Below are 26,031 nucleotides of genomic sequence, written 5' to 3'. Positions count from 1 at the left end.
GGGGTGCTGTGAAGATCAAATGAGAGAGATAATATTTGTAACAAAAGCACTTGGCACAATTCCTGTACATAGTAGGCACAATATAAAGGTGAAAATAGTACTTTCAACTATATAGGTAGGAGAAGAGTTTATGAACAAACAAGGAACAGAGAGGATCATAGGGGATAAAATCAATATTATTGACAATATGAGATTAAAAAGTCCTTGTATAAACAACATAAATGCAACTAAAATTAGAAGGGAAACATAACTGGATTAAAAAATCTTTTCAGCAAAATTTTCAGATAAGAGTTTCACTTTTAAGGTGGAACTGATTCATATTCATAAAAAGAAGAGCCATTACCTTATTGCTAAATATTAGTTAAAGGAAGGAAACAGTTTTCTAAGGAAAAATCCAAGCTATTAATAGACCTCTAGAAATAAAATTCTCCAAATCATTAATTATTAGAGAAATGTAAGAAATAAAATATCTCTCAGGTTCTACCCCACTTACATCAGATTGGAAAAATTTACCAAAAAGAGAAATGTTGGAGGAGCTATGTGAAAACAGGTACTTTATACTTCTTGAAATTAATGTGGGACTATGTCCAAAAAGTTAAAGTGTATACCCTTTGACCCAGGAATATCACTATTCTAATGAGATCAGAGAAGGAAGTAAAGGACCTATATTTGCAAAAATATTTGGTGTTTGACTTGACAAATTATAGTATTTAAATGTAACAATGCAATACTATTGTGGATTTGTCTGAACTGATGCAGCATGAAATGAACAGAACCAGTAGAAAAATTTATATACATAAACACTTTTCAGGTTTTATTCAAAGTTATTTTATTTTCCAATTACATGTAATAATTTGCAACATACATTTTCAGGAATTATAAGATCCAAATTGACTCCCTCCCTCCCTTCCTCCCTCCCTTTTCTCTCCCCTCTCAGAGATCGTTAGCAATTTGATCTGGACATTACATGTATTATATCATGCAAAACATATTTACATATTGGTCATTGTTGTAGGAGAATACTATATAAAACCAAAATCTCCAAATATAACCATAAATAAACTAATGTAGAAGATAGTATGCTTGGATCTGTATCTGACTCCAATAGTTCTTTCTCTAGAAGTAGTTAACATTTTTTGTCATATGTCCTTCAGAACTGTCCCAGATCATTGTGTTGCTGAGAGTAGCTAAATCTTTCATAGCTGATTTTGGTACATTATTGTTGTTACTGAAAAAAACAATTTTTAAAAGAAGAAAACTTTTTGAAAGACTTTCAACTCAATTTGTAACTATGATTCCAGAGGACTTATGTTATTCATCTTTCAAAAGAGAGGTAATATACTGAGGGTGCAGATTGAGACATATATATTTTTTAATATGACCAATGTGAGAATGAGTTTTGTGTGATTATGCACATTTATCAATGAGGGTTTTGTTTTTTGTTTTGTTTTAAATGGATAAGTAAATTGGAGGTTGGAGAGAGAATATAGATTTTTGTTAATTAAAAAACTAAACAAAAAGTAGGACATTATATTTACATATCGTACAAAAATTGTCTATGGAATGTTCTTTGCAAAAGCTTGCCTCTTCTCTTCTAATATCCTTATTAAGTATGCATTGATGAATATTTTGATTATTTCAATAAACTCAACATTTTAATAAACCCAATATAGATGGGTAAGTAGGTAAATATGTAGGTAGTTAATAATGTTCATTTTTTTCTACTTGTTCTCTACAGCAGTTTTTGATACATAATAAATTGTAATTATTTTTAGTTATAATTAATTTAATGATAATGATAATAATGATAAATGATAATTTGATACTGATAAATAATTTTAAAATACTTGCCATGAACATATTGCTTTGAAATGACTAAATGTTCCATGAAATATTGTTACTTGTTGCCTTAGTATGCACAAAGAAATCACCTCTGCTAATTCTTTTATTTGTCTCTGTAAGAAGAACCAGCAAGCACTTCCACTTAACTCTGATTTCTTTTTCTTCTACTTTCACTTATATCCAGAATAATTCCTTCAATAGTAAGTCCATTCCTTGGTCAATGGATTAGGATCTCACATTTAGAGTACAGATAACTAAATAACTATTTACAGATGGCTTAAAAACTGTGTGATCCTTAGCATATTTCTTCCTATCCCCTCTGATCTTTTTTAGTTATCACTGCAGAAATAGAAAGTGCTTACATAGGATTTAGCACCATTTTGTATTTTCTTTGCTTCCTGGTTTGTCATTACCAAAGAATTTATCACCAAGTGGTCAGACTACTGGTGATGAGCTTCTCTGAATTTTGCTAAGAACATACTTGAAACTTTTGCAATCTTCCATACAGCACCATCAAAAACTCTTTTGAGGGAGTAAAAGTGATTTATGGATAGAGTCTTTGTATTCACTGGAAACATAGTCCAGAAGTGTCAGACTCATTGCCCACAATACTCTCTACTCTAGCCTCATCTAGATTGAAATTTAATTTAGAGATGTTTAACAAAATAAATAAAATTCTAATTCAAATTGAATAATGGTAATTTATGGGTTTTTTTTAGGTCAGAGATCCCTTTTTATCTGAATTTGACCTCACCAATGGAATCTGGGGTTCTATTTCCTTGAATACTGTCAGCATGCAGAGAGATGATCTGGCAGTTTATATTTAATTAGCAATTTATTTTTCCTTTGCATGAGTCATCTTCTTTAAGGTTATTTTGGGGATGATCTCATTGGAGCTAACTCTTTGGAAATTACATAGGTGACTAATGAAGTGGAATCCTTAGGAAGTTACATTTTAGGTGGCCTGATATTGGGTGCCTAAAGTCCAAGGAACTTGTGAGCTTTGTGTGCTGGCACCTTGATTGCCATGAATCAGGGAGATAAAATTTGGATGCTCAAATGACCACCATCCAAATTGAGAGCAATTGAGTTTGATTATGATAGCTTGGATATCTGACCAATTAACTCTCTTGCTAGCCAGACAGTAAAGCACATAGAGAACTTCTCACCAATCAAAATTGTTAAGCTCTTTGTTCATCTTTGCATTTACCACATTTCTTTGGCCAATGAAAGTTCTCAGAAAATGTTGGTGGAAGGAGTAAATGGATGATTTCCTAGATCATAGATTTAGAGCAGGAGGAACCTTAGAGGTCATACATTCCAACCTCCCTTCCCAGTCCTCATTTTGTTTTTTGAAACCTTTACCTTCTGTCTTGGTATTGATTCTAAGACAGAAGAGGGGAAAGGACTAGGCAATTGGGATTAAATGACTTGCCCAGGGTCACATAGCTAGGAAATGTATGAGGCCATATTTGAACCCAGGTCCTCTCTACTCCAAGGCCTGGAAGTCTATCCATTGTGCTATCTAGCTGCCCTCCTCCCCCATCACTGCACTCATTTATTTTAAAGATGGAGAAATTGAGTCCAAGAGAGGTAAAGTGATTTGCTCAAGATGTGAGAAGAGATAGGATTTGAACTCAGGTCCTTTGGCCTGATGTACCATTCTGCCTTTTCAACTTGACTGAAGTTAAATCTAAATAAATAGCACATTGCACTGCTATTGGGTCCAAGAGAGGTCTAAGATACTTGGCTTCTTCCGTTCCTTCTGAAGGGGCCTACCTGTGGAAGTTGCCTGAACTCACAGAATTCCATCCTGTGGATTCTGACCTTTAAAGGAAATCTGAGGAGTCAGGTCCTTTTTTCCTTGAAACTTTTATGAGAAAAATCACTTAAAGTTTAGATTTAATTCATATCTAGGGTTTTCCCAGCTGGGGAGTAGAATGGTACCTAATAGACAATGTAAATCATGTATAGGACATTTATTTCCTCCCCAAAGAAGACATTTAGTTTAACATGAAAGATTCACAACCCAATGTTGCCAAAGATCTAAATAAGTAACATTATACTACTGATGAAACCAGAAGTCCCTTCCAAAAAAGGGGGGATAACTGTGTTATTAATTCTACTTCCTTTAATTTTTACTTTTAAGATGTTTTTAGGCTTTTGAGTGGGTATAATTCTAAACCCAACAGCATTTAAAGAGACTTTTTAGCTCTAGAACCATTCCTCTTTCCAACAAAAACAATCTAAAAGTACATCAAATTAATAACAATGGTAACAATTATAACTTGATACATTGCAGAATTTATAAAGTACTTTGTCTATCTCATTTGAACCTCACAATAACTGGGTACCACAGGTATTATTATCTTAATTTCATAGGTGGGGAAACAATGAAAGAGAGAATAAATTATTTGTCCCTTTAGACATATTTAGTGTCAGAGGCAAAGCTTGAAACAAAGATTTAAGTACTAAAATTGTTCAGAGAAAATGCGTTCAAAATGAGGTTGCCCTGTGCTAGAAGAATTTGGTAAGTCATTATTTCAGAAATGCACTTCAGAATTGTTGCATAGCATGGTAGGTTAAGTATAATGAATAACAGGTCACTGCATATAGTTGGTAAAATAATTTTATTATGCCTTGTAAACAAACTATATACAATTTATTTAATGTTAATATCTTTTAAAACTGAAAGAACTGTATTCTGACTTAAAAAAAAGCAGTTCCGCATTGCAAATTAATTTATTACCTGTGAGAGTTCTGTTTTAAAAGAAAGGCATTTTTCTGTGACAGGAAATGAAAATTTCACTTCTGAGATAGGATAGGTCTGGAAAGTCCTTATCCATTGAATTGAAACTTGACTCTAGCCAAGAGTGGGCTTTTGCTTTCCTCTAATCCCTCAAGAATTAGCTAACTCTTCTTAAACACCTTTAATGAATCTATCTCCCCAGAGGAAGCATTCTGCTGTCTAATTGCTCTTCCTATTAGGAAACTTGTAATGTAACTTTTATGAGCTTGAAGTCAAAGTTCCTTGTTATTTTGCTGCAGTTACTGTAAATTATCCCTTCTCTCTTCCTTATGTGAAGCAAGTCCTGGGCTTTTCGGAGCACCTGAGGAAAGGGCTATTTTCTTTTCCCCTTTTTAAATTATTGCGTAGAGACATACCTTCCTTATCTAAATGGAAATTCTATTTTAAGAGAAATACAGGGAGGGAAATTTGAGTGTTTGGGGAGGAATAAAAAAATGCAAGGGGCAATGTGTGTGTGTGTGTGTGTGTGTGTGTGTGTGTGTGTAGAGATAGGCTGAAATGGGAGTGAGGGATGTATATAATGAAAACGACTATAGTGTACCCAAAAATCTTAAATTTGCCAGTCATCCAGGTGGTGGCAGCAACAGTTAGAACCTCAAGGACTTTCCATCAGTTCAAATACTTTAAATTCATCAGCTGATATTGTATATTAGTTGTGTTTCTGGTTTAACAGTCCCACCACTGCAGTGCTGATTTTCTGTGCTCCTGTGGTAGGAAGAGAGATCTGATAAGATCCAGCTGGATCCCTTTAGCATGGCATATCTCTCTCTTCCTGCTATTTTTTTTCTTTCCCTGCCCTCAGATGGGTTTCTTATCCCCTTTCCACCAATTACTTTGATCAAAAGGTCAGAAGCATCCTTGAGTTTATAGGATCATAGACTTAAGACCTGGAAGGTATAGAGGGGCCATTGAGTCCAACCCATTCATATTTTCAGGTGAAGTTTTCAAGAGTTAGAGAGGTTAAATAATTTGCCCAAGGTTACATTAGGCAGTAAGTGCTAGAGATAGTATTTGAACATAGATCTTCTGAATCCAGAGACTGTGCTCTTCTCATTGTACCACACTGCCTCTTATTATCATGATGCCTACAATTAATTCGATTTCATCACAGAGGCAAAAAAAAGAAGAGACACGAATGTAAAAATAGGCAGGTGAGGGATGTAAAAAGTCATAAAAAGAGGAAAAGGCTTGAAGGGCATTAAACCATGGGACTATTCCATTTTTTATTTTGTCCAGTTGTTTCCTAACTCTTCATGTGTTTTAACTCTCCATTTGGATTTTTCTTGGAAAAGACACTAAAGAGGTTTGCTATTTCCTTTTCCAGCTCATTTTACAGATAAAAATACTGAGGCAAACAAGGTTAAATGAATTGCCCAGGGACCCACAGTGTTAAGGTAAAATTTAGGGTTGTTGACTGAATAGATTATATTAGTGGTTGCCAAGGATTAAAATTCAATCCCAATGAAATACTCAAGTCAGTTTGGGATCTTATAGTGGTTTAATTACAATAGAGGGAAGAAATTAAGAAGGAAAAGAAGGGAAGGGTATAAGATTTTCTCGGGCCTGAATAAGCCAAGGGAAGTTCAGAGGCCTCAGCCATGGGGCCTTCTCAGAAGATTAAATCTAGCTTGGCTTCCAGCCACGAGGGGCCTCCTTGGAGGATAGTGCGTTCAGGAGGTAAAGGAAAAGGGGAGTCAGCCTTAATCACTCACCAAGGCCAATTCAGGAAAAACGCCTCACCTAAACCATGCTACAGAGCTACTCCCAGTGACCTCCACTGCCAAACGCTGCCAAAAGTTCCCAACACTGCAGATCCTGATCACAGGAAGTGACGTAAAATATATAGGCAGTTTTTTTGCATCACTTCCTGTTTCTCACATGTAACAATGGTGGCTTAAGCTTGGTTTAGGAGAGCCCAGGGGGTCAGTCAGTTGTTTCTGATTTGTCATTTGCTAGCATATGCCAGTCATAGGCCATCCTCCCCTACAATTAATTCTTAAGTGGGGTGTATACATTCCTGGTTGCTAGAGTTCTAGAGACTAAGCACGGTGGAGTAAATCTAAGATTGACAACAGCTAATAAGTGTCTGAGGCCAAATTTAAATTTAGGAAGATGCGTCTTCCTGACTCTAGACCTGGCACTCTATCCATTGTGCCACGTAACTGCCTAAATATTTACTAATCAAATTTAAAATACTCTAAATTAGACTATGTTGCTGTTTTAAAAAGCATGTCAATGACACATGAAAAACCCAGTGGAATTGCTCATTGGTTATGGGAGGCGAATGATAGGAGGGGAGGGAAAGAACATGAATCATGTAACCATGGAAAACTATTCTAAATTAATTAAGTAATTAAATAAACTTTTAAAAACCATGCTAATTTTCCTCAAAGTTTACAAGAAAGCTGGAATTTTTTACTTAATGGATATATCTAGCTCTGATGTGATTTTATGTGACTAGGTAATTTTTCTATGAATGAATGAAAAACATTTATTAGTAAGTGCTTGCTATGTGTCAAAAATTGTACTAACAACTGGGGAAACCAAAAGAAAAATTAGACAATTCTTGCTCTCAAGGAGCTCACACTCTCAAGGAGCAGAAAACATTAAGTTCAGTTGTAAAACTGATAGTCCTAGAAATCCTAAGGTTGCAGCTATGGAGCAAATGGCAAGAATCAGGGGTTCTCAGACTACTAATTTAGATAAGAATTTGTAAAGTGATTAACAGAACCTGGCTCATAAGAGGCAAATACTTGTCCCTCTCAACACCCTTCCCCTCTGTGAACAGATTAGATAATAGTGTGACAGGTCTGCAGCAGGGTATAAAGATAGGGGCAGATGATAGGCAGTTACAAAGTAAACAGTAAGGTCTGGTGGTCCTTCATCTCACTGGAAAGTTATAAAGTAGGTGATTCCCCTATCATCTAAGACATGTGAGCAGTGAAGCCAGGACAGCTTCTGAGCAGCCCCTCTTTGGAGAGTAGTTGGAGAGGAAAAGCAAGGGGGCATATAACCCTTGGTGGTGGCAAATCTGAGCGCCTAGATATCTCAGATGAGTTCTGGGATGACCCAAGGCCAGAATAAGGTGAGGGGGATGCAGGTGGCCAGAAGAAGAAATCACTGTAGCCCAGTGTATACTTCATAAATTGATGGGCAATGTGGATTATATAATTCAAATAGAGTTTCCAAAGATTCATAGGCTCATAGCATTGTAGAAGTAGAGCTGGAACTAACTTTAGAGGTCTGATAAGTACAATTTAAGATCTACTTTACCTAGTTATTCTTGAAGTGACTTTTTATTGAATTTTTGGACCCTAATTCAATGTCAGACAAACATAGCAACTAAATTTCATTTTGAAGGAGGGAAAATGTTCAGAACAAGTAAATGAATGGAAGTTCCAAATGTTTAATTAATAAATCCAAATGGATCTATGCTTTTGGGAGGATTTGGCTTGTTTTAAAAATTTTTTATTATATTTTTCTTTTCCAGATTACATATATACATTTTAAATGCTAGTTCTCTGACATTTTGCAATCCATGTTCTTTCTCTCTCTCCCTTCTCTTCCCCTCTTCAAGAGGGCAGATAATATGATATGGGCTATACATGTGCTATCATATAATACATATTTCCATGTTATCCTGTTATGAAGAAAGACATGATGCTTATAAAAATAAACAAACTCATGAAGGAAATAAAGTGAAAACTGGTATGATTCAATCTGTATTCAGACTTTATCAGTTTCTTCTATGGCAGTGGATGGCCTTTTTCACCAAGAGTTTCTTGGAATTATCTTGGCTCCTTAACATTGCCGATACTATTGAAATCACTCACAGTTGATCATCATACTTCATTGCTCTTATTGCATACAACAATTCTCCTGGTTCTGCTTGCTTCACTTTGCATTTCTCATATAAGTCTTTCTAGGTTATAATAGTACTCTATTACAGTTATATGCAACAATTTGTTTAGCCGTTCCCCAACTGATGGACCTGTCTTCAATTGCCATCACAAAAAGAGTTGCTATAAATATCTTTGTAAAAGTAGTTCCTTACCCCCATCTTTGATCTCTATAGGGCTGAACTTACTATAGTGTAATAAACTTGGCCTACTTTAGTTTTTGCCTAAAGCTATCTCTGATCAGGAGTGGAAAGAATCAGGAGTGCTAGTTTCAAATTCTAGCTCTAACACTTAATGTTTGTATAACCTTGGGCAAATAATTTAAGCTTTCTGTGGTTCAGTTTTCTCATCTTTAAAATGGGGATAAATCAGAATCTATATACTACATCCTTACAAGTGGCCATCTATCCTTTTTCTGAAGATCTGTTCTTCTCCCTTCTGAGTTAACCCATTTCACTTTTAGATTTTTTCTAGACAGAAAATGTTTTCCTTATATGTAGCTGAAATTTACCTTTCTTCAGTGCTCCTAATTATCGCCTTTGAGAGGAACAGCTAATCCCATTTTTACATAAAGAACTTGGAAATAGTTATTATTTTTCTTCTCTAGATTAACCATCCATAGTCCCTTCAACTGATCCTTCTATAGCATGATATTCCTTTCCTCATCTTCTTCCCCTGATCTGGATTCTCTGAAGCTTATCAATATTTTCCCCAAAATGTGGTGTCTACATTTTTAAAAGTACAGTACTTCATAAATAGGGTTGTCAGGGAATAGGTCAGCGGGACCATCACTTCTCTAGACTTAGACATAATACTTTTCCTTAATGCAGTTTAAGATTTTAATAGCACTTCTTGTTTTTGTAGCTCACTCTTAGTCAATAAACATTCATTAAGTACCTGCCATGTTCTAAGCATTGTTACTATTAAGCATACAGTCCACTAAAATTCCCTGGTCTTTTTCATATTAATTATCTATCTGTATCTCCCACGTCTCATGCTTGTCAAATTATTTTAGTGTGTTAGTATGCTCCTTGAAGACAGGGATATACCCTTCTCTCCTCTGTTACTGGTACCATTCTGGTGCAGGCCCCCATCAATCCACTACAGCCCTACTGCAATAGCCTGCTAAGGTTGGGCTCCCTTCTCTAGTCTTCTTCCACTCAAGGATCAAAGAAATATCCCCAAAGTACAGATCTGACATATCACTACCCCTGTTCAATAAACTCCAGTGACTCCTTATCACTTCCAGGAGCAAATATAAAATCCTTTGTTTTACATTCAAGGCCCTTCACAACCTAGCCCTTTCCTAGCTTTCCAGTCTTTTTATATTTACTTACTCTCCATCCAGTGAGGTTTGAGTATTTTCACTGGCTATCAGCTATGCTTGCCATTTTCTTCTTCCTCATCTCTGCCTCCTGGCTTTTCTTGCTTTCTCCAAGTCCCAGCTAAAATCCCACCTTCCACAAGATTTCCCAGTTCTCCTTAATGCTAGAGCCTTCCTTCCAATAGATTATTTCTAATTTATTTCATTTGTATCTTGCTTATATAAAATTATTTTCATATTATCTTCTCCATTGAAATGTGGGCTCCTTTAACTTTTCTTTGTATCCTTAGGGCTTAACAGTAGTCAGTCTTTCAGTGAATTAGCACCTATTCTGGAACATAGTAGATACTTAATAAATGACCAAGAATTTTCTCATTGTATCCCTGGAATCCCAATATATCAGTAGGCATTGAATTAATGCTTATTGATTGATTTTTTTTTGATCTGACAGGGAAGATATTTATCCATATTGTTTCTTCTTACCAGATTTGGCTCAGTATTCCATCATGGCTCAACTTTTTTGGCTTGTGCCTCATCCATCTTTGGGTCATCTGACAATCTAATGAATATTTGCCACTCATACTATAATTGATAAAAATATTAAACAGTACAGGGCCAAGGACAGACTCCCTCTGCCCTACAATCCTAACTCTTTCCAACCTCCCAGTTATCTACCCAAACAAGTGGCTATAAAAGTACGTCTTCCACCTGGAGGGGAGGAGGGAATGGAGGCACTGCAACCTCCACAATGGAAATCCAGGTAAATTTTTCATCACTCCCCTTTGTATCAGAGAAGAATTTAGGATTTTTTCTTTTTTCCTTTATGAGGTTTTTAGAGTATATTTATGTATTAAAAGATAAAATATATTGATGTTATATATATATATATAATACTATTGCATATATTTTATACATTTCTGAGTTTCTACGCATTTCCTGTGTCATCTGCTGGCCTTTGTGTGGTATCTGTGGTTTCTGCAAAAATCTCTCCCAAATTACCATTTAATTTCTTATGCTGGCCTGGGATATATGCAATCTGCTATTGGGGAAAGTTGCTATTGGGAAGGAATATCTGTACTTTGTAACCCCACCACTTACCTACCCAACCAAGTAATGAAAGAAGTACTTTGTAAACTTTAATGGGACAGACTAGGAAAGCATTAATCACTGGATGAGTCTCCTATGGTTCTCTTCTCAAAAATGAAATTCTTTTTTTCATTTTAACAGGCTGATTTGCTCCTGTTGTCAAGCAGTGAACCACATGGTCTCTGCTATATTGAAACTGCTGAACTTGATGGGTAAGTCAATATTAAAACGAGAACAGATTTGTCATAAAATTTGTTAAATGTCATGACTATGCAAACACATCTTATCTTAGATATTTTATTTTTTAATTTTAATTTTTATTATTTTTCCTAATAAATATTAAATCTGCAAATTCCAAAACTTAAATTTGTAAGGAAATTTTCAGAGTCAATGCCATCTTTTAAAATCCTTTGTAAATTTCTTTGCATTCTAATTCTATTTCTGTTAGGAGCTCCTTGGCATGCTTGTATGAACTTCCTTAGTCCAAGATTCTCCACTGTAATTACTAAATTGTATTCTTTCATTCCAAATGGAGCTTTTCAGGAAGGCAAGGAATTCCTAAGGGAACAGAGAAGGTTTTGAATTAATTTCCATTTCATGCTGTCACTTATTTTGGCAAATCTTTGAGTGTCAGTGTTCTTTAGAAAGAACTTCATAGATTAAAGTCACTAAGAATTATGAGTAGTAGGATCCAGATTTCTCAATAGCTATAGCCTCTTTTCTCTTCTTATAATCCTTGTCCCCATTTCAAAGTTAAAATATCAGAGAAAGAAGAGAATTGTGATTTCTATAAATATACAGTAATGTCCTAAAGAAGACAGCTTTTTTCCCCAGTGATATTCACATATAATTAATTGCTAATATTCTAATTTAACTTAGTTGCTACACATATGGTATGTATCTGCCTATCAATTTATATAAACAGCTGCAATGTAATCCTGGATTTGAGAGAAAGCTTTATAGATTATAATGTGTCATATCAGGCTTTAATTGTATACAGTTACTCTAGTTCAGAGAACATGATTTGGTCTGTGAGATATCCAAATCCATTCAATGCTAAAAGTATCCTGGGTTTGTGTATGTGTGTGTGTGTGTGTGTGTGTGTGTGTGTGTGTGAGAGAGAGAGAGAGAGAGAGAGAGAGAGAGAGAGAGATTCAGAGACAGAGACAGAGACAGAGACAGAGAGACAGAGACAGAGACAGAGACACACAGAGAGATTATTCTTTTTTCAATTTGAGAGATTACTTTTATGTTAAAAAACTCTTGGCAAAAACAAATATCCAAACCCACACAAACATAAAAGATAATATATTAAATCACAAGCTTCCCTTATTTACACTGTATTCCTGCCTTAGACACTTCCTAGTTGTATGACTAGGAACTAGTTGTATGACTAAATGAACATATCATTTAATCACTGCTTGCTTTGATTTTTTTCATCTATAAAATGGGGATAATAATAGTACCTAGTTCCTGGGGTTAATGAGAGGATCAAGAGGAAATATTTATAAAGCACTTTGCATACTTTAAAACACTACTTAAATAATAGCTATAATTATTTTTGTTATTAATATATAAATTAACTTTACTAAGGCCATGATAAAAATATGCTCTTTGTTCCTCTGTTATTCAAACTTCATTTCCCCTTTTTTCTGTATATTTTCCCATATATTGTTGTTATTTATATATTTGCAGTTAGTGTATATGTGGCTTTTTTGGTTCTGTTTATTCCACATCATTTCATATAAGCCTCCCCATGTTTGCATTAATCATATTTGTTATATCTTGAGATGAAATAATATGTTATATTTATTGATTGTTCATTCATTCACAATTTATGAGGTACATGCACTATTTCTAATTTTTTGCTAGTTAGAATAATGATTCTAGAAATATTTTATATAAAAAGATCAGAGTCTAATGTTAACAGTATTATTAGGAATGAGATAACAGCAGGATCACTGGGTCAAAAGCTATGTGAGAATTTATTTTCCATATACTGTATTAATTTTTAAATATTAGAGAGAATTACCATGTATTTACATGTTGGGGATCTAGCTCAGAGATACTGTCTAGATAGCTGCTTTTTTTCATTTTTCTTTGTCTTTGGGAATCCCAAAGAATAACTTCTTTTTTAATAGAATCTGGTTAATAAATTAAGTGACTTACTCATGGTAACACAGGTAGTAAAGGTCTGAGATACAATTTGAATTTAGGAAGAGCAGTCTTCCTGAGTCCCTGCCTGGCACACTGTACCATTCCTCTGCCCTCTATAGCATATATTAGGCTCTTTATAAATATTATTTTCCTTCCCTTCCATAGTTCCTATGGACATGACCTACCCACCTGTGGGGATGGGATGGAGTGGAAAGGTTGATAGACTACCTCTTAATTAGCTCTCACCAATTAAAGATATCTTAGGATGGTCAGGGGAGAGGCTGAATAACGAGCTCCTAAAAATGTATTTATTGGGCTGCCTGATGGAGCTTAAGTTGTCCCTCTACTTGCTAGAGAGCAGTAGAGACCTATATCACTTTATTGGTTATGATGCTGGCCTAACCAATAAATCTGATATAAACTTATATTCTTGCCCCAAAATTAATCTCTCAAGATAATTTTTATCATAACAGATATGAACCATTTTGTATTTTTATAGAATCATTATTCCTTTTTAAAGGATTTTTGCTCACCTCATTATCAGTTATACAAGAATATACTTGTTTTTCTCAAGTCTATGGCATTAAGTTTAATTGCTATCTATTCACGCAAAGTTAATGAGTGTAAGGTGTCATTTCACTGTTGTTTTAATTTATGCTCTTCTTAATGGGATATTTGAACTTTTCATGTTTTATAGATAATTTTTATTTAAGCACTGATTATTATATTCTTTGGGATCAACGATCCACTGGATCTATTATCCCACAGGCAAGTGACTTTTATCTGGTGGGTAATTGATCCCTTTATTACAAATGTGTCAATTCCTTATAGATTCTAAAGGTCAGGATTTTATTAGAAAGGCTATTCCAAATACCTCATGCCCCCATTTCCTTTTTGTTATGTACATATTGCTTTTTGAGGGTTAAGCATTTCTCTTTTAATGATATTGACTAAATATATTGTCTCAGAATTTTCTTCAGTTTGTTGAATACCTAGACGTTTATGTCCTTAGTTGCAATAGAGATAATATTTCTTGATTTTGCATCTACTTCACAGGACTGTTGTGAGTATTTTTTGTAAGAAGCCCTTAGCATAGATCATGGCATATGTTGTTGTTGTTGTTTTATCATGCCTGACTCCTCTGGGGTTTTCTTGGCAAAGATTTTGTAGTAGTTTATCATTTCTTTCTCCAGCTCATTTTAAAGATGAGAAAACTGAGGCAAACAGGGTTAAGTGACTTACTCATGGTCACACAGGTAGTAAGGGTCTGAGACACAATTTGAATTTAGGAAGAGGAGTCTTCCCAAGTCCCTGCCTGCACACTGTACCACTTCTCTGCCCTCTATAGCATATACTAGGCTCTATATAAATATTAATTTCTATGGTTTTAAAGATATTTAGGTCATTGGTCCATTCAGAATTTATAGAGTGAAAAAAAGAATTTATAGAGTGAGATGGACTTGATATCATTCATGAAATGTTATTATAGATTGCTTTATTGGTCTAGATCTGTATGTCGCATCTTGATTTTTGACCAAATAGAATGATATCTTGAGATATGTCCTTGATGGCTTTGAATGGGGTCTTAGCTTTCAGTTTGGGAAAGAATTTGAGGATGATTTAAAATAAAAATTGAGAATTAGCACTCCTAAGTTGCTAATAACTTTCTAAGATCTTAAGATTCATAGCAACTATGATTATGGTCCCTAGGTTGAAATATACATTTCTGCTTTCTTCCCAGTTGTTTCTGTGTATTATTTTGTGTCTGATTAAGTCACTTAAAATATCCTGACTCAAGAGTTAGTTTCCTGATCAAATATATATCTGGCCTTTTCTTCCTTCCTCGGGTAACCAATCCTGATGGGGAGAGTATGCTGGGAATTGTTTAAATAGGTGATGGTGAGGTTGAGACAAATGGAAAGCATTGCCTATGGAAAAATGTTTAATATTTCTTAGCTTCTAACTGATGTTGGAGCTCAATCCCAGAAATCAGAGATGTTTGAGCTCATTTGTGCATAGTTTTCTATTCTCATGATTAACAAGCTACCTAATAAATTCACACTAGACTTAAAAAAAGCAAAACAAAAACAAGCCTTGAAATTTTAGGAATGCTTGTATACCTTGTTTGGTTTAATAGTATAAAGGAAAATAAATGAAATTCAATTCCCCTTAGTTAGCTGCCTGTAGGCAGCTACATGGAATGGTAAATGGAGTGCCGGATCTGGGGTCAGGAAGACCTGTGTTCATATTTATTCAGATATTTAATATATGTATGACTCTGGGAAAGTCACTTAACCTCTTTTTGCCTCAGTTTCTTTAAATGTAAAATGGGGATAATAGAATCTACTTTCCATGGTTGTTGAGAATCAAAGGAGATAATAATTGTAAAGTGCTTTAGCACAGTGCCTAGGATGTGAAATGTGCTGTAAGAGTTCTTATCCTTTTCTTCTTCCTTTCCCATTTTAATGTGAGGCAACAGAAGTGACTTTCCAAATATTAAACAGGTTGTGAGTATTAGAGGCAGAACCCAAACCCAAGTCCTCTGACTCCAGATGTGGTTATTTTCCCATTATGTCCCTCAGTTACTTCCTATGATCTTGTTTTGATGAACGCATTAAAAAACAAAACAGAACAAAATTGAGCATGCTGCCTCTTAGGCTAGTTTCAAGGTTAACCTGAAGAATATAAATATTGCTTATTATCACAGTCTTCTTTGGCACATTAAAATGAGAATTAATAAAAATGTGTTCTTTTTCTGGTAGGCACAATTTCCACTGCATGTCTACAGGTATAATTCCATGTCAAAAGACTCACTCATTTAAAGTAAAATCCTCCAATAAAGTGATTCAGATGTTCCCTGGCAGTTTTTTTCCCCCTTTACACTAATATTTATTATTTCTCCCCCCCAGTGTTTCTCTCTTTTCCATCCCCAGTACTTACTTTATTATTGAACAATAATAAACCCTCACAATAAACTCCTGGGACCCATTGTTTTCAAGGGACTTATCTGTGGTTACACTGAAGAAACCACATTTCCAACAATCCAGGGCTCTGTGTACCCAGTAGTTGGGGAGGTGAGGGGAAACATTTATTCATTCCTCTCTATAAGCTCCATTCAGAACTGTGTCCATATTGAAGGTTTTACTATTTTTTGTCAGATACCCAGAAGCCCTAGGTGAGCTTGAATTGTGATATTGAGGGAGGAAAGGGGTATGATTTCCTTTCCAATTCTTTAGAAATTTAAAATTTCCCATATTGCATATAAACACAATTTTAAATATTTGTTTTTGACATTTTCTGATCCATGTTCTCTCTCTTCCTCCTTCCCCCCACCTCTCCCCTCCCCAAGAAAGCAATTAATATGATATAGGTAGTACATATAGTATGATATAATATATTTCCCTGTTCATCATGTAAATTTTTAAAAGATCTTTTTCCCCTTGAAACAGGCAGAGGACTTGACAAATCACTTTTCTGAATATTGTGTCTTTCATAGAATAAAAGAATCACAGAAGCTCTGAGTTAGAAGGCATACTGCTCTCTCTAGCTATCCTTTATAGCAAGGATTCTTCATCTTTTTGTGTGTCCTGGATCCCTTGGATGGTCTGTGGAAACCTACGAACTCCTCAGAATGATATTTTTAAATGCATAAAATAAAACACAAAGAATTACAAAGGAAATCAATTTGCATTGAAATAAAGTTATCAAAATGTTAAAACAATTTCAGAGGCTCTGGGGGAGACTCTCCTTCTTTATAGGTTAGTTCATAAGATGAAATATCCAGAACTTAAAGGGAATTCAAGAATTTGTCTCATCCATATCCTCATTTTATAGATGAGTAGACTATAGTCAAGTAAGGTTAAACCCAAGGTCATAAAAATAGAACATCTATCAGAAGAGGGGTTCAACTCTCTTTTCCTTTATAAAACTTTCCCAGGCTATTTCAACCCAGAGAAATCTGTCTCTCATGAACCTATAAGATGTGATTATAATATGATGGGATATTTCAAATACTCACTAGAATTTATGTACTTAAGTGTTTGCTTCCCTTCAGAGAAATTTTCTTTGTGGGGGATACAGAGGAATAACATATCTATTCTCTCAATGCTGCCACACTCAAATGGCACTTACTCTCTAAAGTATACAACTGTAATCTAATACTCTTTTTATAGGGGAGAAGATTGGACTAGATAACCTCTAGGGTGATAGTGCAATGCAGTGGAACCCTCCCTCTTCATATTAGATTTGGAGTCAGAACATCTGGTTTTAATGCCAGCTTAGTTACTTTAAAAAAACCCTATAATTTATTTTGTTAAATAACCACATTTATATGAAATTTTTTAACATCCATTTAAAAACAATTTTTACATTCTAAATTCTCTTCTTCCCTCTTGCTCCTGCTTTCACTGCTTGAGACAGCAAGCAATATATTTACTTTACATGTGAGGTCATGAAAAATATTTTCCTTTTTAGCCATAGTATAAAAGAAAACATACAAAAAATAAGAAAAATGAAGAAAGTAAAAAAATTGGTTCAATCTGCACTCAGAGTCCATCAGTTCCTTTTTTGAAGGTTGATGACATGTTTAATCATCTTTGGATCTCTATGGAATCATTTTGTCTTGGATCAGAGTAGCTAAGTTTTTATACCAGTTGATCATCCATATAATACTGCTATCATTGTGTATAATGGTATTCTGGTTCTGCTCATTTCACTTTGCACCAGATCATATAAGACTTCCTAAGTTTTTCTGAAACCATTTTGCTTATCATTTCTTATCAATTTAGTTATTTTTTGCCATCTGTGTGGCCTCATTCAAAGAACTTATCTTGTCTTTTTCGTTCCTTCATTTGTAAAATGATAGATTTAGACTTGATGATATCTAAGCTTCCCTCTAAATTTTTTGATCCATCTAGTTCATCTGTAGATTATTTACAATTGATCCTGTATATGACTTGTTTGAACCTAGTTTTTTGCATATTTTCTCCCTTAGATTGTGAACTCCTTGAGGGCAAAAACTATCTTTAACCTTTCTTTGTAACCCCAACCCTCAGTACACTTATATTCATTAACTGACATTTCTATGATTCTATAATTTTATCTCAATCCTATACTATCTAATATATATTTTTGTTATTAAACTTAACATATATTTTTTCTCCCTATCTCAATTTTAGACTCCTTGAGAGAGATGTGATAATCTCAGTGAGAGACTTTTTTTTTTACTGTTAGTATTGAGAAAGTTCTGATGTCTTGTGATGGTTATGCACTTCTCCACCAGATGTTTCATAAATGAATTCATTAAAAGAATTACCATAAAATTTTGCAAACTTGCTAATTTCTATTCCAAATATATAATGGACACTTAAATCCCCTACACCCAGGCAAGATTATGCAGATGCTATAGAAGTGGTTTCCTAATATTATTTGTGAGACCTTCATGGACTAGACGAGGACATCAGCTGCTATAAAAATTTAGATAATTGATTTTTAGAAGAGACAAATCTAAATACACTTTTCTTTATGTAGTAACAGAGCGACAGGCAGTAAGTAGGTTTATTTGATAGAAATTGAGTGCCAGTTAAACTCAAGAAGACCTGATGTTCAAGTACTGCCTCTGACATATTGTGGTTGTATTGTGTCAAGGAAGTTCATTCCCTCACCCTCCTGAGTAGCTTGACCTGTTCATCAAACATTCCTGACATAACACAGTTGTGCCAGGTTGGTGTCCCTCTATGTGCTGTACATCAATAAAAGTCAAGGCTTTGGACTTGTGAGGGAGGAGAACCGAGAGGAGAAGGAAGAAGGAGGAAGTTGGGAACAGGGCAGGCAGGTGAGAGAGAAGGAGGAAGAGACCTGCAGGCTAGGGACCACGTGGTCAGGTTACTTATAGGAATGATTGTCTACCCTTTTCCAATAAACTTTATAAAATACATATCTGGGTAGAAATATTATTTCAATTCTTACAGTGTGACCTTGGCCAAGTCACTTAACCCTCATTGTCCCAAGAAATTCTCTAAGACTATAAGTTAAAGAAACTGCTTCAAAATTAAATTTGCTGCTTCTGAAGAAACTACTGTTAATCTTCATTGGCAAGGGAGTTCTTCACTTGTAAAATCTTAGCTCCTTCCCCACCTACATTTTTATACATTCACTAGTTGTTCAGTAAATGAGTAAATGTGTCAATGTTCTAAAAAGAGAGTTTAATGTTTTAGTAAGTGGAGAATATGGGCTATCAAATACCTCTATTGGAGATATATTCTATGAAATGTGCTCATATTAGGGCAGAGGAGATTCCAGTTAGACCTAAAGGAAAACTTTCTGATGGTAAGGATCTTTAAATATAATATACTAGCAAAAACTGTGGAATCTTCACCCCTGAAGATCTCAGGAAAGGAATAGAAAACCATCTGCAGAGTGTATGTGTGGTCCTGCTTGGTTGAAGGAGAAAAATTTAGATGACCTCTTGAAGTCCAGGCAAGCTCTGAGATTCCAGAATTACATGATTCTTGTGTTGCTTTGCCAAGAAAAATAAACCTGTATTCCTTTTCTCTGTTTAAATTTAAGCTACTGTGAAATTAGCCATGATCATGTTTTGAAAGGAAAACTACCACATAGATATCTGATTCTTTAGTGTGATGTTGGCCTCATTTGGCTAGCAGCGGCGCTACCATTCCTATTGTATTTTGTAACTCATGCGTGATGTCTGAATAGGTCCGAATGAAACCATATTTATTTTGTCCTCTGTTCTTTCAAAGAGCAAAACAGATTACTGTGTTGTTATACAGATGTGCAGTTTATAGGATGCCAACTTTTAGGAACATTGGAAGCCCCTCCTACTTTTCTGAAACTGTGGAAGTGGGAATGACATTCAAAGGGAGTTCCTTGAATTGACGTGTTGGGTATTTCATGGGCTGTACCCGCTTGATTAGTTTATGTAAGATGCTGTGGACTGTTCCATATAAAAATTCTTGTCATTAATTTTCCAGGGAGACCAACCTAAAAGTCCGCCATGCATTACCAGTTACTTCAGAACTTGGAACAGATATTAGCAGGCTAGCAAAATTTGATGGTAAGTAGTTAAAATAAAATAATGATATGAAACCAAAGACCTAAAAATCTCCATTTAACCATGGTATTATCTCATCATTTGATCAATTAGACACAATCAATTCAGCAAACATTTATCAAGCACTTAATCTATGAAAAAAACTATACCAGGTGCTAAAGCTATAAAGATGAAACAAAACACAGCCTCTCTTCTCAAATGAATGAGGGGTTATGACATTTGTTCCATGACTCAAGAACTAGATTATAAGGTCTTTAAGATCAGGTATTGTGTCTTGTTAGCCTTCTTACCTTTTGTTGCACCTTATACTTAATAGATCTTCAATAAATATTGGTTGGTTGACTTATCAACCTTTCCATTCTTAGTTTTCTGCCAATATTGACCCTATTTTCATATCCTGGCATAACTTAGGTCATCCTATCAGGAAATGATGAAGTAATACAAGTTCATCATCCATGATTTCCTCTTTTAGCATTCTTCAGAACTTGTCCTTCTTCCTAAAACTGTACTCTCTTCTGGCAAGACCTTACTGTCAACAATCTAATTTATTAGAATGGAACTAATTCCTGCTAAGTATTAGCTAATAGATGCTACTTTTGAGGAGTACTAGTGGTATTTGTATTTTAACTGGAGACTCTTGAAGGTTAAAAAAAAGTTCTTTAAGATCTACAGTTTTGAAAGTCTCTAATAGTGAAGTTTTTCATTATGAAATTTTGGAGAGTAAACTTTTATGATGAAATATGGACTCTTAGATAGTAAAGTAGGCCTTTTGAGATCTTCCCCCTTCCCTTAATTCATAACTCATGATATTCTGTTTGGTTTTATAGCTTGAGTGTGAGGATTTATAGAAAATTGGTTACAATCACAATCATCACAGATAATCTGCTCTAACTGTATGAGAAAGGCTGGCACTAGATGCTGATTCTCTTATGTAGCATCATATTAGAGGCCAGTGTCCAGTGCTTCTTAAAGCCTGTCCTCACTCTTAAGGTACCAGTAGGGGAGGACTTCTTTTTTTAGCAATGAGGGCGGGTTAAGTCCAACCTGTCTCAGTCAATAAGATCTGGACAGTGGTGTCTGGACTTAAAGTATCCTGTTACACTTGTATACCTTGGTTTCATTTGGTTTGTAAGTTTGATTTGCAATTTAGTAAGTGACTTGAAGTTTTATTTATTTATTTTGGTCTATATTAAACTAAGATTTGGATATGAGCATCACAATGATCTCATTGGGTAAATTGCATACACATTCTTCTTTTGGTGTTTCTCAAATGCACAAATGAGAGCTGCATTGTTTATTCTTTGTGTTTGTTTTCAAACCTTTGTCTGGAATCAGTTAATATATCAATCTCTGTTATAGAAGTATTGTGTACAACTAAATACTTATTGTACAAAAAACTTTTAATTCTTCTGTATTAGGAAGGATCTCTGGGATTTATATCAGAAGAATAGTCCAGAAACTTTGAATGGTCCAAATAATATTTGTGATTAGATGAAAGCAAATGATGCTTTTTCTACTAAGGACTATCTTTAAATAAATGCTAGTTAATAGGAGTCCAATAAAATCAATTATATATGTGAATTAAGAGAATTTTAAAAGCAATATTTAATTTATGGAATTCTGTAAGAATGTTTAGTATGTTTCCAGAATTCTAGTTTCATTCTATGTAATTATGTTGTTTTTAAGAAAGACAACCTTTTATATTTTAATTTTTCCATCTATATATAAGTCCATAAGGGAAAGAAGTTCTTGGTTTCCTTTTTTTAATGTCCAGCACTTAAAATGATTATAAAATCATAGTCTTCAATTTTAAGGTAGGAAAGAATTTGGAAATAATTTAATGAATAACAATAACAGACAGTAAGGTAGCACAGTGAATACACAGCCCCAGACCTGGAATAAAGAAGATCTAAGTTCAAATATGGACTCAGACACTTGCTATGAGTAAGTAACTTCACCCACTCTGCTTTAGTTTTGTTGTTTGTAAAATGGGTTGGAGAAGGAAATGGCAAACCACTCCAGTATATTTACCAAGAAAACCCCAAACGAGGTTCCAGAGAGTCAAACACAACTGAAAATGATCCAACAATAACAAAAATACTATCGTTACCTTTCAATATTCCTATAATGTTATAATTATGATAATAATAGTGATAACCAACAATCATAACTCTTTAAATTTTATCAATTAATTCTTTTATAATGATCTTGTGAGATTGAGAGGGGGCAATATTACTATCCTTCTTGAATAAATTAGGAAACTGAGACTCAAGGAAATGAAAATATTTGCTACAGGTCACAGTGCCAGCTGGAGAGGGATAGACTATAGACTTGTGATTTCACAGGTATTGGGAATCCATGGATGTGAGAACTCCTACCAATTCAGGGAAGTATATTCTTTATAACAGAGTCTTAGAGAGCTGTCCCAGGGCACTGAGAGGTTAAGTCACTTCCCCAGGGTCACATATTCAGTATGTGTGTGAGGCCAGACTTGAACTCAGATGTTTGCTATCTATCATGACTCACCAAGTTGCTGTAAAAAAAATAAGAGTAGTATTTTTATACTTCATAAAAGTTATTGGTTTTGCATGTGGGCTGCTTTGGATTAATAGTGATTTCTCATTTATTGGTTTCACTCAAATGTATTTACCATAGTCTGAGTGGTTCCCCAAAGCACCAGTATAAAGTTTGTTTTATTTTTCCCATCTAAAGGCGGCAACTTTATCTTATCATTTACTCTAAAATTAGGCTCACTTTTTAAATTAAAAAAATTTTTTTAAACCCTTACCTTCTGTCTTGGAATCATTACTGTGTATTGGTTCCAAGGCAGAAGAGTGGTAAGGGCTAGGCAATGGGGGTCAAGTGACTTGCCCAGGGTCACACAGCTGGGAAGGGTCTGAGGCCGCATTTGAACCCAGGACCTCCCATCTCTAGTCTTGGCTCTCAATCCACTGAGCCACCCAGCTGCCCCCAAATTAGGATCACTTTTGAGATGATACATAATGCAAAAATTAATGTACTAAGTTTAATTCCGTGTAAAGCCACACATTAAGCAAATCCTGTGTGAAAGACACTTTGCAAAGTGCTGACAAAAACTAAATATTCTCAACTGTCAAAGACATTCTTTGGATGGGGAGAGTATGGCTACAACATGGACAATGTTGTTCAGTTGTTTTTCAGTTGTGTTTGATTCTTCATGACCCCATTTGGGATTTTCTTGGCAAAGACAGAGTGATTTGCCAGTTCCTTCTCCAGTTAATTTTACAGATGTAGAAACTGAGGCAAGAAAGGTTAAATGAATTGCTCAGTGTCACATTAAGTGAATGAGGCCAGATTTGAGCTCCGGAAGATGTTTGACTCCAGCACTCTATCCAATGTACCACCTACCTACCTGTCCAATATAGACAACAGGTAAATAAATATGGCAATTTAAGGATGGGGAAAATATTAACTACTGGGGGAAATGGAGAATACTTTCCAAAGGAGGTGGCACTGGAGATGAGCTTTAAAGGAAATTAAGTCAATCAACCTTTGTTAAGAGCCCACCATGTGTCAGGTACTATGCTAAGCACTGGTGGACTCTGAGATGTAGTGATAAGGAGAGAATATATTCCAGCCACAGGGGCCGGGGGGAGGACAATTTATAGAAATACGTGAAGGTAGGAGTTGTAAAATTGAGTTCAGGAAATAGTTCATCCAATCTGGCTGAAATGTGGAGTATATTAAAGGGAATGATGTGACAGGGTGGCTCAGTTCAGTGGAGAGGTTAGGGATTAATGTAGAGATTTGGGTAGGTTCTATATAAAGATGACGATCAAACAAATGGTAATTAATAAGGTTACTGAGGAGAGGGTATGGAGGGAAGAGAAGTCCCAGCACACAGTTTTGGGGGAGGATATTTATACTTTAGGGGGGTAGGAAATGATTGATGAATCAGCAAAGGAGACAGAAATAGAATGGTTGGAAAAGAAAAAAAGAGAAAAAAGAAAACTGTAAGCAAAAGGAAAAGAAAGAATCGAGGAGTAGGGGAAGTCTAGATTAGAATATTGAAAGCTGAATAGAGCTGAAGAAGAATGAGAAAAAGTCATTAGATTTCACAAGATTAAAAGTGACCTTGAAGACATGAGTTTCAGTAGAATGGTAGAATTAGGAGCCAGACTCTAAGCAGTTTAGGTTGAAGAAGTCCAGGTAGCAATAATCAATAGCTTATTCTTTTTTTAAAAATTTTAAAAAAACCCTTACCTTCCGTCTTGGAGTCAATACTGTGTATTGGCTCCAAGGCAGAAGAGTGGTAAGGGCTAGGCAATGGGGGTCAAGTGACTTGCCCAGGGTCACACAGCTGGGAAGTGTCTGAGGCCAGATTTGAACCTAGGACCTCCTGTCTCTAGGCCTGGCTCTCAATCCACTGAGCTACCCAGCTGCCCCCTCAATAGCTTATTCTTAAAGTTTGGCAGTGAAAGGAAGGACCAAAATCAAATGAGAGCTCACTGAAATGGTTGAACCAAGTGAAGTTCATTAAGGATGAGGGAGACAGTGTAGGGTGTTTGTATACATCAGGGGAAGAATCAATGAACAACCAATCAAGAAATGTTTATGAAGCTCTGATTCTGTGCTAGGTACTAGGAATACAAATACAAAAATGGATGGTTAGAGAGTGGGAGGCACAGAATGTTGGGGAAAAATTCTAGAAGAGATCAGATTAAGTGTCCAAATAGAAGGATTGGCTTTGACAAATAGGGTTACTTCTCCCTTAGAAGTTGGAACAAAGAAGATATTGTTCAGTCATTTTAGTCATATCCAACTCTTTGGGTTTTGGTTTTCTTGGCAGAGACATTGGGGTGGTTTGATATTGCCTTCTCCAGGCAAACAGCTTTAAGTGACTTGCTCAGGATCACACAACAATTAGTAAGTGTCTGAGGCCATATTTGAACTCATGAAGGTGAATTTTCCTGATTCAAGGCTCGGCACTCTATCCATTGTGCCATCTAACTGAGAAGAAGATAGTGAAGAAGCAGAGGGTTTTGCCATTTGACTTAAGGGAGATAAGGTAATTAGAGATGAATGACATTAATTTTCTTAGTAAAGTAAGAATCAAGAGGTAAGACTAGAATTTTTGTACAGGATTTGATGAGAAAAAAGGTTTGTAACATCAGTTACTATCGGGGAGAATAAAATGATTTCTCTGTAGCAGTAAGAGTCCAGATGAGATTAAATAAGATGAATTTATAGTGAAACCTGCATTCTGTGCTTTCAATTTATTCTATGCCAAAGTCTTTTTTTCCCTGAAATCCTAAATTTCTCTGAACTTTCTAATAGCATTTCCAAAATGTCATTTTGTATTTTTGAGAAAGTGTTTAAAGAATGAACAGATGACTCATGGTTAAATGAATTAGATATGGTATACAAATTAAATTTCCTTTATTAATTGTTGTGTTTACAAACTAGGGGAAAATATGGTTGACATAAAATATGGTGTAGATTTTTTTAAACTGTTGGGATTTTAAACAAACCTCTTAGTATAACTTGTCTTCTTAAAAATTCTAGCTGGTATGCTCATCGAAACTGTAAGAGATATACTCTTCTTTTAGAATTTTGAGTTAATTTGAAATATTAGAAACAATAAAGATATTTATCCCATGGAAACATACTGTTATTATATGCACTCCCCAAATCTTGTGAATTAGCTTTGACAGTAATGTGCTTAGGCAGATTATATACTCAGAGACATCCTGGTAAACTGTCTTAGCAGATGAGCTAAACCAAGTTGAGGGTAATGAACAGACCTCAAACCCATCAGTGAGTTAGGGGCATGTCCACTCCAGGCATGTTGAACCCCCCCCCCATA

General features: G+C 35.1%; 1 protein-coding gene across 6 annotated transcripts in view; it reads left to right on the top strand.

Moving 5' to 3' along the window:
* ATP8B4 (ATPase phospholipid transporting 8B4 (putative)) overlaps positions 1-26,031 on the top strand; it is a 384,379-nt gene that overhangs the window by 210,744 nt on the left and 147,604 nt on the right. For all 6 annotated transcript variants that reach the window (XM_056810175.1, XM_056810180.1, XM_056810178.1 and 3 more), the window contains 2 exons: positions 11,102-11,172; positions 20,107-20,189. In XM_056810175.1, the coding sequence (XP_056666153.1) occupies positions 11,102-11,172; positions 20,107-20,189 (154 nt within the window). The remainder of the gene's footprint in view (positions 1-11,101; positions 11,173-20,106; positions 20,190-26,031) is intronic.

Source organism: Monodelphis domestica, chromosome 1 (genome assembly GCF_027887165.1).
Source record: "Monodelphis domestica isolate mMonDom1 chromosome 1, mMonDom1.pri, whole genome shotgun sequence".
Classification (NCBI taxonomy): domain Eukaryota; kingdom Metazoa; phylum Chordata; class Mammalia; order Didelphimorphia; family Didelphidae; genus Monodelphis; species Monodelphis domestica.
This window is presented reverse-complemented; position numbering and strand designations above follow the sequence as displayed.